Source organism: Columba livia, chromosome 4, assembly GCF_036013475.1.
Source record: "Columba livia isolate bColLiv1 breed racing homer chromosome 4, bColLiv1.pat.W.v2, whole genome shotgun sequence".
Taxonomy (NCBI): domain Eukaryota; kingdom Metazoa; phylum Chordata; class Aves; order Columbiformes; family Columbidae; genus Columba; species Columba livia.
This window is the reverse complement of record NC_088605.1, coordinates 47,861,941-47,878,195: the sequence shown is the minus strand read 5'-3', so window position 1 is coordinate 47,878,195 and position 16,255 is coordinate 47,861,941. Positions and strand designations below refer to the sequence as shown.

Sequence of the window (16,255 nt, the reverse complement as noted above, 5' to 3'; positions counted from 1 at the left end):
TCTCTGTTGTGCCTGTCAGTGGTCTGGGGGGCGATGGGCTGGTGTAGGCACCATGTGTCTGCTCACCAAGTTGCCTTCCTCACACTTTTCCCCATTGTGACTTAAGGCTTTGCCATCAAACTCAAATGCAGCCCCTAAAAAGAAATCCGTCTATGTTGCCAAACATTTAAAAGATGTGGAATAACCAAGAACTTATTGAAATGTAGTTTTGTGTTCCTCCTGTGTATGTTAGTTAAGGTCTTTAACAGATTTGTCTGACAATGTCTTTATGCATGATGCAAGCACTGTGTTTTGTGTCTCATCCCAGTTATTGACCACCAAACAGCACAGATTACACAGAAGATAATCTGAAGAGGGAGAAAAAGACTGTTAGGAAAAAGCATGGTGAGGCTGATTTAGTGTCCCCTTTTCTACAAGCCAGCTGCTTTATTCTAGTGGGCTTGGCAAAACCAGAGTGAGCTAAAACAAAGTGGTGGGTTGTGGTGGTGGGCTGCATTGCCCTTGTCCAGTGGAAGCTGGTGGTGAGATGGAAGATCCTAGCACCCCACAGGTATCCCCCAAATCTCTTGAAACTTCTGGTTTTATCTGAATATAGCAAAAACATTTTTCCATATGTAGACTTTCAGTGGATAGAAATAGCATTTTGGGGAGAGCTGTCAGATGTCAACCCAAAAGGCAAAAGCTTTTTTCTCAATTTACAGGCCTGAAGAGGTGAGGAGCAAGGGAAATGTTACAGTAGCTTAAAAAACAAAGCCAGACAAACCCCAAAACCCAACACCTCAGTCCCCGTGGAATAAAAATGTACCAGGAAGAATCCAGTCTTTATTACTTTGACTGTACAATGGGTGCATCTGGTAGGGGCCTGAATATGTGTTGTGCTCTGAGAAGGAACACAGGATAGAGAAAACAGCTTTATGAATGCCTGGCAGAGTCACTTGCTGCCAAATGTGTGCTGAATAGAAAGGATTGTTGTAAATGGCGTGTCTGGGTGATGTGCCCCCTCTTAGCCAGCAGCTGGTGAGTACAGGACGGTGAGTGCTATCCTGCAGTGATACAGTTTCCGGAGGGTGATCTGGAGGAGAACCAGACTCTGCCTTCTATGGGTCTCTGGTGAAACCTGGCTGAAACTGACCAGATGGAAATGCTACCTTGTACCACTGCTCAAGTCTTGACCTGGCTGTCTTCCCCGATATAGTTGCCCAGGTAGAAGCAAGCTGGGAGCAAATCTCGTTGTGGCGGGGGAGGGCAGCGGCCGCTGTGGGGAAAGGCTGCCTTTAACAGAAAAGCCGAGTGCGAAACGGCTGGCTCTGCTTCATTGGCACTAGGGCGTTCTCGGCCTGACAGCACCCGGCAGCCGGGGGAGGGAGCCGTGCACTGAGGGCTGCCGGGGCAGCTGTGCGGCCGACTGGGGCTGCAGGGCGGGCTCTCGGTGTGTCGGGCTGTGCGTGTGTCCGGCCGCGCAGCGGGCCGGTGCGGGCCGGCCATGGACACCCGCCTGCGGCTCGCCGTGCTGTGCGGGACAGCGCTGGCCGCCGCGGGCGGCGCGGCCTGGGCCTGGGCCCGCCTGCGGAGACGGGCCGCACTGCCGGCTGCTTGCCCTGCTGCCGCTCTGGGCGCCGGCGATCAGGTACCGGAGCCGGGGGGGGGCGGCGGGTGAGGCCGCAGGATCGGCGAGCGGCAGCGAGGCCGCCCTGGGCCTCTGGCGGGCCGCGCCGCCCCCGGCCACCTCGGAGCGAGCGGGCCCCCCGGCGGGGCCTGAGGCCGGGGCGGACAGCCGGGGCCGCGGCCGCTCTTCGCGCTCTCCCCCGCAGCTGCGTGCGGTCGGGCCGGGGCTGGCGGGTGTCCCCGGCTTCCTTCCGCCTGGCCTGCCCAGCAGGCACCTGCTCCCTCTTCACCGTGAAATGGCGTTTGCTGTTCCCCCCAGACCCAGTTACCCCTTCTTTCCCCCACCCCTGCGAAACTTTGCACGTGTCCCTGCCTGAGTGTGCTGTCGCGGTATTGCAGGGTAAAGGACACAGCAAGCAGATACTGGTGCTGGGCCTGGATGGGGCTGGGAAGACCAGCGTTCTCCACTGCCTGGCAACTAACCACGTCAAGCGCAGCCTGGCTCCCACCGAGGGCTTCAACGCTGTCTGCGTCAGCACCGGAGAGTCCCAGATGGAGTTCTTGGAGAGTGAGTGAACCCGTTTTAGTACGGAATGTAAAATAAGCTACTATCCTGTGCCCTTGGGATCAGGCCCTTATTTTAAAGCCTCCGTATTCCTTCATGCCTGCTCTGATAATGTGAAGTTGTGATTAGTTTTTCCTTGTGGATTCTGCTCTCCCACCCCACTTCTTGAAGGAGGTGATACACTTGTGTTAGAGGGCATCTGTGTTTGTTCAGGCCTGTCCTCCAGGGAGTTCTGCTCCCGGCGAGAGAAGGCTAACAAGCCTGATTGTGTGAAACCAGCCCAAAGCAGAGGTGTCCCCAGTAGGCCCTGGTCCGTAGCTGTTATGTGTTGTACAGCTTCTCCTTGGTGCTCATACCTGGCAAAGGGCAAGAGCAGAAGAGGAATAAATAATCAGGTGGAAGAAGAGATGGGGAAGAAAAAAGCTTTGTACAGTTTTTATTCAAAAACCTCACAAGTGGTATTTTCTAGTCTTTAATGGCTTTTGCATGTCTGTAGGTTTTCACTAATTTTTTTGTGTGTCCTTAGCACTGATCTTTGGGTATTGTTCTTGCCTGCAGAGAGCACCTCTTGTGATGTTTTTGGGGTGTCGGAGCTGTTCTAGGTGCAGCTAGCTGATGGATAAGGTAGAGGCCCTGGAGTCAGGTCACTCCCTGGTGCAGAGAGCTGACATCCCAGCCTCATCGGTGCCAGCCCTCTGTGGAGACAGAAGCAGCCCTTTAGCCCTTTGCCTCCTGCTATTTTTGCACTGTGCTGTACCAGTGCTCAACTGGCTCAGTTGGCAGCTAGCTAGCCCATAGATGCCTCCATACCTTTGTCAGCAGGCCTAAAGGTGTTGTGCTGTTCCCAGGTAAGTCTTCAGGATGTGAGGATGAGGCCACTAAGGCCGAGTTTCATTCCCAGTCCTACTGCTGTACGAATCTCTGTTGTGTCTTAGGAAAATAATCTCTCCAGAGATGATTGTGGTCTGTGCCTCTCTCCTAGTAGGTGTGAGACACCTGTGTTACCTACTGGGAGGTGCTTTGCGCAGCAGAGCCTAGAGAAACGTGCAGTATCTCTGCTTTTGCTCAGGGATGGCCTGGGCGCAGTGCACCCCACAGCAGAACCTATTGTTTCTGAGTCGTCCTTCCCTCTCTGGTCCAGGTTGGTAGTGACTGAGATGTGATGGCTGCGATATGACCCATGGGAAATGAAATGTCTCAGGCCAGTTTCAGCCAGGTAAATCCGTGCGTGGCTCTCTAATCTGGTTACTGAACCAGTCTGTACCGTCTCCTAGCCCAGGGGTTAGCAGCCTGTGCTGTGATCACAAGGCACAAGATGATCAGCAGACAGCAGGGTTTTTATTTTACTGGCTTTAGATAGACAGAAAACTATTCTGTCTTTTTCTTTGTACCATGGTATAGATAAGTGGGTAACATCTTGCCTCTGCGAGGGGTAGGAGCTCCTGGTTTCTGCTGAGTTCCTACTGGTTTGGGAAATAAAAATGTTCTCTGCGAGGTTGCTGACCCCTGGGTTATGCTGTGCATGAATGCATTTAACAGAGGGAACACTGATGAGCCCACACAACGTCACCATACAGAACCTGAGGCATCTGCCCCAAGTGTGACGTGTCAGTCACAGCCCTTTGGCTCCTTTTGACAGTGTCATACTTGCAGTTCTGCCTGCAGATATGCTGGGGCTCTTGAAGGAGACCAGGCACGCTCTAATGGGAAATGTTGCCTCCTTTTTTACATTCTGGAAACTACGTTCTGCCTTCGTGAAAGCAAAATTGCTTTGAAACAGACCCAAGTCACTGAGGGCAGTAAAAGATGGCTGACTAGCAAGTCAGTTTTGAAAACAGCTTCTATACCAGGCAGGAGACAATTATAGGAACATTGCTATGAAAACTTGCTGCATTTGGGGGACTCACCCAGTACTTTACTACTCTTGAGCGAGTTGTTCTGCAGTGTACCTAGGAGAAGACCTGGAGAACTGTAAACACATTTGAAATACTTAATATACTGTTGCTACTCTTGTTCCTATCAAACTCAGCAAACTAACACATTATTTTTGTTCCCGGATGGGGCACCTTGCTGCATATGCTTTCAGCACAGAACTATTATAAGACCTAGTTTTGAAGGTGGACAGCTTTCTTCTGTATCCAGCAGAGAAGGAGTCAGGTAGAAATTTGTCCTGTGCAAGGATTTCTCCCATCACCTAAGGAATGCCTGAAGAGTCTGCTGGGACTTGATTTTTCTCTCTTCCTAATCACCTCTGGTTTTTGACAGTATGAAAGCTGCGAGAGTTTTGAACTAGTCCCTAGTGTCATACAAAACTGATCAGAGCTCTTCCCACCTCAGAGCTAAATTTCTTATTTGGAAACTGTAGGTCTGCTTTGTCTTAAGATGAGGTGTGTATGTGGTGGTAGGTCACATGGTGTTTATGGACACTGAACCTAATCTCCCTACTAGCTTAAGAGCGAGAACCAACAGAGCAGAAAGCAACTATAAAGAAACTGAACCCAGAATTCTCTAAAAATAATAGCTTAAAATGTATTTCTTTTTTTTCCTCAGAACATACACACATACCTGTATGGGACTTGACTGGGGAAAATAAAGCTATTTCCAGTCTCATATACAGTAACCAAATCCTTTTGAGTTTTTGGTAACCCAAGTACCTTGGTCTTTCGGCCCAGGGCCTGTCGTCTGCACCTCTAGGAGCAGTGCTGCCTGGATCACTTGGTGAATCTTGTGGTGCTGTCTTCTCTTCCAGTCGGGGGCAGTGAATGTCTGCGTTCGTACTGGAAGATGTACCTGCCCAAAGTGCTGTTGCTGATCTATGTCGTGGACTCTGCAGATCATGCCCGACTGCCTGTGGCGAAACAGCTGCTTCATCAAATGATTCAGAACAACTCCACCCTGCCAGTGGTGGTTCTGGCCAACAAGCAGGTAAGAGTTCCCTGCTGGTAGCTGAGCTGGGCCTGGCAGCGGGTCTGAAAACAGCAACAAAGCCTTGCAAAGGAGGCTTCATGCCTTAAAAGGAGGCTGTGTGACTGGGAGCTGGGGGTCCTTCTGGGACACCTTGTTGACCACAAAAGAAAATTATCTGAAGTCGAGTTTTGGATCTGCAAGATGTGGCTCCTGTGCTTGGAGACAGTGTGATTGAAGCTGTGGGTGGAAATAATGCTGAAAACTGTAGAGTTGCAGGGTTTGACAGCTGTAAGGGAGACCACAGTTAGACCTGGAGTTAGGTTTCTGTTCTGAATGTGTCTAGAAGTGCCACTTTACTTAGTAAGCAGCCACCAAGTGAAGCACTGTTGTTTGTGTTCACATTGTCTGATTGGTTGCTTGTGTAAGGCTGCTGCTACTGAAGGATGAGGTAAGCTTTTTTCACAAGGCAGTGCTTTCTCCCAAGATCTTTGTGAAAATGCCAGTGACTGGTGCTGTACCTGAAGTAGAATTTGCCTATTTCACAGTTCAAGAACAGAACAGCCCAGGGTTTTTAAGCCCAGATTTGATTTTCTGAGGGCTGTGTGCTTGATTTGCTCTACATTGTTACCTCCTCAATTGCTAGTAACTTAAGCATGTTACTAGTAGTCGTTTGCGTTACTCTCTAACACAAAGCACAGGCTTTGGCTTCATCAAATACAAATGCTGCTACTGATTCTGTCCCAGAGTCAGAAGCGCTGGTGGCTGAGAAGGTATGCTGGGACTGACTGTTGCACGTTTGACCTCTTCTTATGACTCTGCTGGATGCCTAGGGTCTTGAGCCAGTAAGACTTTTGTCTGCCTTGTACAGGTTATCAGAAACACTGGGATTATTAGAAACAGAGCTGTACCCATATTTCTTTGGGAATAAATTAGTTTAAGGATAATAATGTTTTTTTTCCTCCAAGTATTTTAGGGCATGGGAACTTGATCTCATAGAAGATACATAAGACTGGTGCCTGCAGAGCCTTGAGACCCTTCTCCCTGGACAAAGGCAATGGCTCAAAGCAGGAATGGTGCCACTACCTCATGCAACTAACAGGCTCATTTTGGTTTTTTGTATCAGGACCTTGAAGGTGCATATTGCATCACCGATATCCACGATGCTCTGGCACTGTCTGATATTGGGGACAAGAGGAAGATGTTCTTGATCGGTACCCACGTGGCAGAGGATGGCTCCGAGATCTCCTCCAGCATGAAGGATGCCAAAGAGCTGATAGCGCAGCTGGTTCTGGAAGCACAGTGACATCTCCTTTCCTACAACATGATATTTGCAGCTGAGGGAGATGAGGTGTTAGCATATGGTCAGTTTGCTGCGTGGTGACTGAGATGTACAGATATCTTTTCCTTGTGGGTGTGGAATTCCTCTGAAAATGATGCCTAGTTGGTAAGAATATCTAATTTATAGTGGTTTTAAAATGCATTTGAAAAGTAGTCTATTTTCTAGCCTGTTACTAGGGGAAAATTAGTCTCTCAGACAGCAGAATTAAGGGAGTATATGGCTTAGATGGCTTCTTGCCAAGCAGGAATCAAACATTGACTTCAGTGGAACAAAGTTGTATGCAATGAATTTAACCTGTCTTGATGTCTCAGGCTTAAATTGAAATATGTTTACTCCACAGGTGTTACAGAACCTTATTAACAGTGTTGTTCTGTTAAAAATGAGACCTCACTCCTTGAGTGTCAGAAATTTAAGGGCTGCGACTAGTATTTTTGACAGTGATTGTTTTTGTTGTCACTGTATTTGAGCCAGTTTTTAAGAGAGTGGCACATTAGTGATCTCTGGAAACTGGATTGGTTACTACTTCTTTGGTGGGTAAGGACAAGAAAATGAAAGCAGTAAGACATTGTTTTCTTGGCTACGGGGAGAAAAACCAAAACTGTAATTTAAGGTAGTGACTGAAAGCATTTAAGTTAAATTGGTATCAAAGTTAGGAAACTCCTCCATTAGGATAAGCGGCTTATTTTGGTTTAGGCCAGGTTGTCCTCAAGTAAGCACTCTTACATGTGAAAAACTTGTTGTTTTTTGAAAATGATTTCTGTTTGATTTCTGGTTTTTGAAAGTGATTTCAAGACAAGTTGCTGAGGATCATCACTCTCCCCGTGTCCTCGTAATTGTACTCCAAGAATGTGAGCCGGGATCCGAGCACTTCTGTGAAGGACCTGGTTTACAACTGCTTTTATTGTATGAGGGTTTTACAGTTTTGCCCTTTGGAACGAACGCATAAAGTAGACAATTTTACCCTAAACCAGTGGTCTGGGTTTCATTTACCAGAAGAAGGAGCTGCAGCAGCGGACCCTGCAGGCCTTTCTTGGGCAGCCACCGGCTGCTCTTAAACGGCTCTTCTCACCCTTCTGTGGAGGCCGGCTGCCCAGATCCGTACGCCGGGGCTGGGCCTGCCGCTGGCAGCCGGGTTCTCGCTCTCCGGTGGAGCGGAGGCCTCGGCAGCGGTTCCGTTTGCGTCGCGTCGCTGCGGAGCGGGGAGGCCGCGGGCGCCGCCGTTGCCATGGCGACGGGAGCGCACCTCATGGCGGCGTCTGGGCCGCGGGGCGGTGCGTGGGCACGGGGCGGGGGAGGCCTGAGGAGGGAGGGACGGGGCCTGCGCATGTGTCCCCGCACGTTTGGTTTTCCCGTCCCCCGCTTTAAAACGCGGCGGGTTGTTCTGTACTGCGGCAGAGTCCAAGTTCCGTACAGCCGCTTCTCCCCTGAGACTCTCAGGATGTCAGAGCTCGCAGGTCGTCGCAGGAGGAAGATGCTGGTGAGGGGACTCGGTGCCGGGGGTGCTCCGTCCTGCATCCCTGGCGGCTGCCAGCACCCCCGGAAAGCAGCACTTCGTGTGCATTGCGAATAATAGTACAAATACCTGCCAAGCAGTTGTATCCCAAGGAGTTGCACAAACCACACCTGCTTTCTGATTGTTTTGCAGCCCAGGCTGCAGGCGTTGCCAAGCTTTTAAATTAACCTTTTCTTGTCTTTACAGTTTCTTGTTACTTGTGTGCACACTCATATGACAGGTGAGAAACCCTCCTGGGTGGGTGTCCAGGATGTGCCCTATGTCCCTTGGGGAGGGCTTGCTTGGGGATTTACACCCAGCAGGTGACACTGTGATAAACACACAAAGGAAAGGATGCCTGTTTTTGTCCTTTCCCCTGATTCTCATGACAAGCAATGTCTGACTGTCCTGCCCCTTCAGAAGGGAAGCTGTCAGCTTTTGCTTTACAAGGAGTTGATCTCAGGGGGAGTTGATCCCCCTTAAGCAATGAGTCTCTGTGAGCTCAGGCAGCGCAGGGGACGTGTTCCTGTGTCTGGCTGCAGCAAGGCCTTGTTTTCCCTGATAGGAAGCGTGAGGGGGACCAAATGACAAAGGCTCCCCTGGGGCTGTCCCCTTGTCAATGAGCTGGCTTAACTCCTTCAAGTTGCAGAGCTGCTGATTTGTCCTCTGTGGGGATGCCTGTCTGTCCAGAGCTTTTGCTATGATAAAAAAGTAGAAAATATGTTTGTGGGGTTTGTTTGTTTGTTTTTGTTTTTGTTTTGGTAACTGGCAGAAAAATAACACTTAACAATTTTTGAGTGACTTGAGGGACCTGATTTGGACATATGTGTGACTTGTCCCTTGGCAATGCAAGCTTTTCACAGCAGTGTCCAACCCAGTGGTGCGGGGCACTGAGGCCACTTGCAATTTGTGAGGGATTTGTCTGTATCTGTGTAGTGTACCAGCAATGGAGGAAAAGCGATGAGCCTGCCTACAGAGGTGGTGCCAGCTCTGCCATGCAGCTAGGCTGAGGGGACCTCTGTGGGGTTATCCTTCACCCCCTTGCACCTTTGTAAGGATGAGCCTCTGGGGAGCTGCCTGGGAATGAACAGCCAAAACTGGTTTTTGGCTCCTGAAATGATGGCTGCGTTACTGAGCTTGTCCCGTCTTGAACGGGTGGCAGGGAGCCAAAGTCCCACAGGCAGCTGGTTCCCTCTGTGGGATGTCAGTGGGAGCCATGTTTGCAATGTTGTGACCGGTGGTTAGGCGTGACAGGGAGATAAAGCAGCAGGCATCTTGCAGTGATTATGTGGCAGGGATGCTCTAACAGCAGCTGGCCATTGCAAGGGTCTCTGTTGTGCTGAGCTCTCTGGGAAGTGTTTGCTGGGGCTCAGTGCCTTGCTAGAGTATCAGCCCCATCAGAGAAACCACAGATGTGTCCCCAAAGCACAGATTGTTTTCTGTCAGCAAACATCCCTCCCTATTGGTGTCCCTTCTCTTTAGGGCTATGCTGTCTTATTGCTGGGTGATACTAAGCAGGGGAGTAATGCCCCAGGCTATCACCTTCTGTGCTTTTTCTATGGTGGGACACTTCCACAGGTGCCCCCATCGTGTGGTTGTTCCCCAGCTGGCTGGGGCCAGGCATCTGCAGCCCCAGGGGGTAGTTATGGGCTTGGTCTGTGACACCAGGAGTTTTGCAATGCACTTCTGGCACTGGTGTCGTCTCATCTTGCTCTTTGTACAAAGGCTCAGAAAGCACAAGCACCTCCTAGGCACTTGGATTTCAGGCCTGAGACATTTGATCAGCAGAAGCAGTCAGTGATATCTGATCTTTCTGAAAAGTTTTAACCTGGTGAATATTCAGTAAAAATGTTTTCAGTGCTGCTACTAGGGCACAGACCATGTATATTCATGTGTCTTTATGGCATCTAAGAACTCTGTGCCAAACAGACTGAAATAAAACTATAAATAAAAAACATGTCTTCATCTATGCTCCTAAAGGCATGTAGGAACAGTGTTGTCTCCATGGTGCCTTTTAGTAAACCGCAAGGGTGTTGATAACAGGTGTTTCTGTTCACTTGGGCTCCTGTAGGCTGGGAGATCATCTATCTCTTACCTGCTGGAGTTGCATGTTGTGTTATTAACCAGAAAAGTACCTTCCCTCTCACCCTGCTGTGTCACAAAGGAGCCTTCCAGTGAGGGCAGAACTGAAAATTTGTGTCTTTGTAATCCAAGAGATTGCACAAAAATCCACAGGCAGACTGAATGGAGGTAAAGTTACTTGGAGAGAGAGCTCCCTTAAATGCACTCTCCCAAGGGATGGAGGCAAAAGCATGGGGGTTCCAGAGTGTGTTATATGGCTTTGAGTACAGCAGTAGCTTCTTTGTGCTTTGTTGGTTTAACTGTATGTTTAATGGCTCATTTGTCCTTTTCTGCAATCTTGACAGGATACGAGAACTCGCAGAACCCAAGACAGCAGCTTGTGCAAATGCTCACAGGTAAGGAGGTGCCCAGACAGCCGTGCCTGAGGGCTGGGGCCTGATGGGGCCTTGGCCACTGCAGACCCTTTGCCTTTGTCTTGCTACTGCTTTCCTCTCAAGAGCAGAAGCAGCTCCAAAAAGACAGATTGAGATGTTCAGTGTATGAGGGACTCTCTTCAGTTTGCTCTTTCTTGTTTTCAATCAAAAAACTGGGCTTGACTCGAGTCTTGCTTTTGCTGCCCCATCTGAGCTGCCCCACTGAGGTGCTGCAGGGTAGGATGGTGATGTGATACAAGGGACCTCAGAGCCACAGGCTGCTGTATCCTGGAGGATACCATCCAGCTTTAGGAACAGAGTTGCTGTCTGCATTATGGGGTCAAGCTATGGCTTGACAAGCCAGGGCAACGGTCTCTTGATAACATCTCTTTTCCACTGTCTGGATGGGTGTCACTGTGCTTGAAAAAGGCTCTGCAATCCCATTTCCCTGTCCTGACTACCCTGGTACCCTTTCCCACCATGGCCTCTCTCTCAGTGGGGGATGAGCAACTCCAAATTTGCCCTGGGCACAGGAGAATAACCACTAATGTGCTGCAAAACCTCACCCACTTTCCATGGCACACCCTGACCATAACATTATTTTTATTTTTACTGTCATATCTGTGGTATAGTTAGGTGGTAATGGTGAGGTAAGAAAAATGCAATCATGAAATTCCCCTAGGGGTTTCAGAGATGTAATGAAATGACCCTTTCTGCACATCCACTGGAAGCTGCAAAAGCAGATGCATCACTTGAAGGCTCTTTTCTTTTTGAGTTGACAACAACCACCTCAAGAGTGTTAGGAAATTCAGTGCCAGAGAAGGTCAGGGGGTGGCAACAGCACTTTACTGCTGTGGGGAGCCATAGGGACTATTTGTGTGTCCCATCCCAGGTAGGGAATGATGGCCTCAACAAGTACATTTGACACTTGCGCATGTTTCTAAAATTTCACCCCCTTGCTGTTCTTGCCAGGCTTGTGTGGGGAAACCAAGAGACAATCTGGACCCCCTCACGGGGTGCTGCGACAGCTCAACCATCCCCAAGGATAGTGGCACTGGCCAAGCCCAAGAAAGATTTTAGCAGGAACCAGTGCAGGTCAGTGACGTGGTAGCACATCCTGGGGAAGGATGCAGCTCAGATGGTGCTCTCTAATTAGGGGGATGTGCTGGCTCCAGGGGAAGGGGAGAAGCCATGTCCTCTCCTGCCACGGCTCCCTCACAGGGAGCTTCATGCCATTGGCACATGAGAACATGTTCCTCTGCTGTAACAACAGCAACAAAAATCCAGCCAACAGCTCTGCTTCAACTTGCAAGCAGAGTCATCATGTGCATGTGTGAATGCCTTGATAGAAACATGTATGTGTCGCACCTGTGCATACAGATGGACTGTGTGTCCCTAGTGTGTTCCCAGTCTGTACTGGGGCTGATGCAGTCCAGCCAGGAACCTGGACACAATTATTGATCCCCCACATCCTCTTGGGGCCTGGCTTAAATCTTGAGGATAAAAGTTAGGAAGTGCTACGAACAGAGAAATCTCACAGCATCCTGCTGGCTGGAGGGAATCCAGGTCTCTTGCCTTCAGTTAAACCTCTGCTGTTCCTGCATGGTGAACAACCAGTCAAAGCAGTCCATGTTTGGGAATAGGAGTGAAAAATGGTGTAAAAAATATAAGCTTCAGTGGAGATGGGTGATGCCGCTTTACTTGATGCAACTCATCTGTAGCTCTTCTGGAGACAGGATGGTGGTTGCTAGCCTGTAAGAAGTCCCAGCCATGAGAATGGAGATAAAACTGCATTGCACTCCTGGCTTTCCTCTACCTTGAGGGTTGTCAAGATGCTGGTGTCTGTAGTTTTCCCTCCTCTGCCACTGTCAACAACTCAGGGGCTCTCATCCTCCTGAGAGCTTCTGTATCTGATTGACAGTGTCTGTCTGACAGTCTTTCCTGCTTTCTGCTCACCTCTCTAGTGATGACAGGCATCTGCCAACAGCTTTGGCTCATGGAAAGCTGGATAAGCATGCACTAGGCAAGCCTGGGGAGATCCCAAGATGAAAGGAGTTGCAAGAGCATAAGGTGCTGTTAAGCCATGGCAACAAAGGGGTTTCTAAATTGGCAGAGCTGAACAACAGAGATGCTGCCAGGTTTGTGTTGTAGATTGGCTTCTTGACATGGTCCAATGAAAGGCCTAGACTTTGAAAGCAATGCACTGAGGGTGCTTAAAAGAGGATTCTGCCTATGCAAACAGCATTTACCTTTGAAGTCAGGAAATCTCAAGTGTAAATGCCTATTTGTTCATGGCCTTTCCATGTGCACTGTTGCCAGCTTTCGTACATATAGCAGGCACAGATGTTTAACCAGTCTTAGGATACCATCTGCCAGTTGCCTTTTACTAACTCTTCTGTGTTGTTCCTCAAGACCTCTCTTCTTGTATAGCTGTGGACGGGAATCAACCATCTGGGAGCGTCCTCTGCTAGTGAATTTTGGCTTACCTTCTGACCGGCTGTTGAAGCTGGCTGAACCTAAAAAATGCCATCCTGCTTACCTGCAGCAAAGGTGAGAGGCCAGAAAACCTGTAGAGTGCTATGAGGAGGCCCTTGGGTCTTGTAGCATCAGTGTAGCTTCAAAGTAATAAATATGGGAACAGAGGATGGGTATAACAGAAGGCAAAATGCAGAGCCAGGGGATCAGGACCTCTGGACTCTCTCATGGGATGAGTTCTACACTGGAAGTGACCATAAGACATAGCTACCTTCTGCTGCAGCACATGAGGCCTAAACAGCCCAGCTGCAGTTTGGTTTAACCAGTGTGGGGGAATATCTGTGAGTGGTGGTGCCATGACTCTCTGCTTCCAGACTTCGCCAGTCCTCTGGGTGGCCTGTGTCACCAGCTGCAATGAACTATAAGGCCACCCCATGGATCCAGAAGCTTGCCCAGCCAAAGATGCTGCACCCAGAGTTCCAGCCGGCCAGAGAGGTGAGGAGGTGCTTGAATGAGACTTGGATGCAGCAAACTGTCCTGTGTCCTGCCCCTGGATATGCCCGTGTGTGCTGTGGGAGGGAGAGCTATCTTCTTCTGCTCGAGACTGAGCTACTGCGAGAAACTGCCTCTTTGGAGTGAGGTGCTGTCTTTGAAAATCTCCTTGCTGAGAGACAGAAAACAGCCAGGCTGGAGCAGTCTAGAATAGCAGGAGAGCCAAGGGAGGCCTTGAGGCTGCATCCCCTGATAAAGCAGCCTGGGAAAGTGGAGAAGCCTGGTGGGAATGGCCTGTTTAGCTCCTAGTCCCGTTTATAGTTGGGCAGCTGTGCTCGTATCTGTGTATATAGGGGGGGTGAGCCTGCGAATGCTATGTATGCTTTGAGTTTTGCCAGAAGCCTAATTTAGAGATGTTTTTCAAAACTTGCTCCTTTTACGTGGGTCATTGCTTTGGCAGGGGTGAAAGGGCTTGGGGCAATCTCAGATTACACTCATTTCCATGACAAAGGCTAAATTTTCTGGCTTCTGTCACTGGGCTGGGAAATAGGGGAGGCTGTGCTGGAGTGGGCCTTGGCATCAGTAACCCTGTGAAAAACAGAGGAAGAAGTCTTGTGTGCTGGAGCAGTAATCACATTTGTTGTAGCAATGCAGTTAACTGCACCAGCACTTTTACCCTGAAATCTGAGCATCTCTCCTTAGCAAGGAGATTATTTGATGCAGTCTGGAAGATAAATATGAAAAACATTTCTCTACTCTGGAAGAAATTTCTCTGCACTTTTACCTGGCTACACAGGCTCTCATTACAGGCATGCTTCTCCTGGCTATGAGTGGGTGACAGTGGGGGAAAAAAGCAATACTGGTGAAGACATACAAATCCCAATAGCATCAAGATTACCTTGTAGTTTGGATGAAAGAAAAATAATGAGTGCTGGGAAAGTAAGAGTGCTCCTTCTTGTGACCATGTCTGTAGAGGAAGGGTGCTGGGTGCTTGTCCCTTTGGAGAGGGAGTGCATCCCCATGGGCTGCCGTGGGGAAGCTCTGTGTCTGCACGTCCCTCCCCCATTCTGAACCCATGCAGGTGCCAACACAGGTTACAAACGTCCTGGCCAGATCGTCCTCGCGGTTACAGTGTCTCGCAGGGCCCCGGGTCGTGAAGGCATCCAGCTTCTATGAGAACATCTGTCCTGAAGCTGTCATCCGTCCGGTGAGGCAGCATCACCCGGGACTGTGCATGGCAGGGACGCTGGGCAGAAAGGAGGGAACTGGGTGCCCAGTCACTGGTGACTCTCTTCATGGCAGCCCTGGTTGTGCTGCTGTCCATGAGGCTGATATAGCTGCTTCCTGGGCTGGAGAGCAGGATTCATCCTCCACCCAGAGCATGAACTGGTTCCCAGCAGGTGGGCAGGCCTGTGCTTAGCCTGCTGTTGTGGGGATGGGGAGAGATGGGCAAGTGTCTAATAGGGCTTTCTAGGGCTGGAGGATGGGTTGGACAAAGGGCTAAGAGTAAGAGGAGACCAGAGGGCAGGTCGTGGGACTGGCCAGGCAGGGGTTTTCTTCTTCCACAGCTTGTTTGTTGCCAAACATAACTGTGGACAGGATCATGTCCCGTCTGTGCATAGTCAGCAGCAGTGAACCTGGGTACACTGAACTGTAGGCTGGTCACCCTTGAATGCCAGGAGCATCTGTAAGGACCTTTCTCCCCACTCTTCCACAGGTTTCCAAGTTTGCTCAGGAGGCAACTGCAAGCCCTCGGACCCTTGAGCTGGCTATGGCAAAAAGATTGCATCCTGACTTTGTGCCCATGCGGGGTGCTGAGTGGCCAGTGACACAGGCTGCAAAGCAAGCAGTGGCCACACCAAGGCTTGTGGAACTGGCTCAGCCTTGTAAAAGGTAGGTGCTGCTTCCCTGCTGTGGGGGAATGGTCAACTATCAGCCCATTTTGTGCAGGCTGTGGCACCTTGTTGATCTGGGTTTGGCCATTGTGATGTAGCCACTGCTCTTCCATAATGCATAGGTTTTGTATGGCTGGATGTGATAATGCTACATGAACTGTGGTTTAAAAAGCATTTTTGATGTGGAAGGAGAATAAAAAGAGAAGAAATAGGAACTTTCTAATTCCAGTAGGAATTACTTATTTATTACTTAATTATTAATTGCAGTTATAAAAAGTAACCAGCTGACACGTAGCACAGTGCAGCACATTCATGTTGACCAGCATGATGCAGCTGGCCTCAGCCTGGGCTGCAGGAAATGTTTCACAGAGGGTGAGGGAATGCCCTGGCTGTAGTGGCTGTGACAGCTTCAGTGAGGGATGGGGCAGATCCTCACTGCTGTCATGGTGATGGCAGCGAAGGCATGACTGCTTTTGTCCTCCCTTGACAGGGAAAGGCAGGGCCCAGGTAGAGGTGTGTCAGCTGGCAGGTGGCTTTAAGAGCTTCCCCTGCTCCCATCAGAACTGACCAGCTCTGTCCTTTCTCCTCCAGGCCTCCTATGAGCTTCGCTCAGTTCAACCCAGATGCCTTCACTGTGAAGGAGACTGCTAAGAGGGCAATTTGTTCTCCTCGGATCAAAGAGCTGGCTCAACCAATTAAGCGCTGAGCTCCCACAGAAACACAGACTGTTGCTCATGCTGGCTGCTGTCATCACCCCTTGGAACATCATCACCCTCTTCAGGCTGTGCTGTGGCTGGAAAACCTAGTTGAACATGGCACAGAGGCAGCACCCAACAGGAACATGGGCATTCCTTGAGAACAAAATAGTCCCCAGGGGAAGTGAGCAGAATCTGACCTAATGTGGGAAGACTCTGTCCCTAGGATGGGTTATGTCTGGAGTTTATCTTATCACTATTTTTTTTTTTTTCAATAAAGAAGTAGTGAAACAAC

The 16,255-nt window shown here is 49.7% G+C and overlaps 2 protein-coding genes across 6 annotated transcripts; both read left to right on the top strand.

Annotated features, from left to right (window-relative positions):
• Positions 1–206: 206 nt before the first annotated feature.
• On the top strand, positions 207–7,383 carry ARL9 (ADP ribosylation factor like GTPase 9). Of its 3 annotated transcripts, none has more exons than XM_021299082.2 (4): positions 207–1,203; positions 2,005–2,173; positions 4,920–5,095; positions 6,201–7,383. In XM_021299082.2, exons 2-4 carry the CDS (start codon positions 2,158–2,160, stop codon positions 6,378–6,380), a joined length of 372 nt encoding a protein of 123 aa, XP_021154757.1. In that variant the 5' UTR covers positions 207–1,203; positions 2,005–2,157; the 3' UTR covers positions 6,381–7,383. The 3 variants fall into 3 exon arrangements, with proteins under 3 accessions (XP_021154757.1, XP_064917624.1, XP_064917625.1); XM_065061552.1 differs by lacking the exon at positions 207–1,203 and adding an exon at positions 1,282–1,627; XM_065061553.1 differs by lacking the exon at positions 207–1,203 and adding an exon at positions 3,312–3,386.
• SPMAP2L (sperm microtubule associated protein 2 like) lies at positions 6,383–16,255 on the top strand. 3 transcript variants are annotated; one of them, XM_065061548.1, is made up of 9 exons: positions 7,518–7,687; positions 8,116–8,149; positions 10,335–10,385; positions 11,376–11,498; positions 12,816–12,953; positions 13,253–13,373; positions 14,452–14,577; positions 15,088–15,263; positions 15,857–16,255. In XM_065061548.1, exons 1-9 carry the CDS (start codon positions 7,642–7,644, stop codon positions 15,969–15,971), a joined length of 930 nt encoding a protein of 309 aa, XP_064917620.1. In that variant the 5' UTR covers positions 7,518–7,641; the 3' UTR covers positions 15,972–16,255. The 3 variants fall into 3 exon arrangements, with proteins under 3 accessions (XP_064917621.1, XP_064917620.1, XP_064917622.1); XM_065061549.1 differs by lacking the exons at positions 7,518–7,687; positions 8,116–8,149 and adding an exon at positions 6,383–6,521; XM_065061550.1 differs by lacking the exon at positions 11,376–11,498.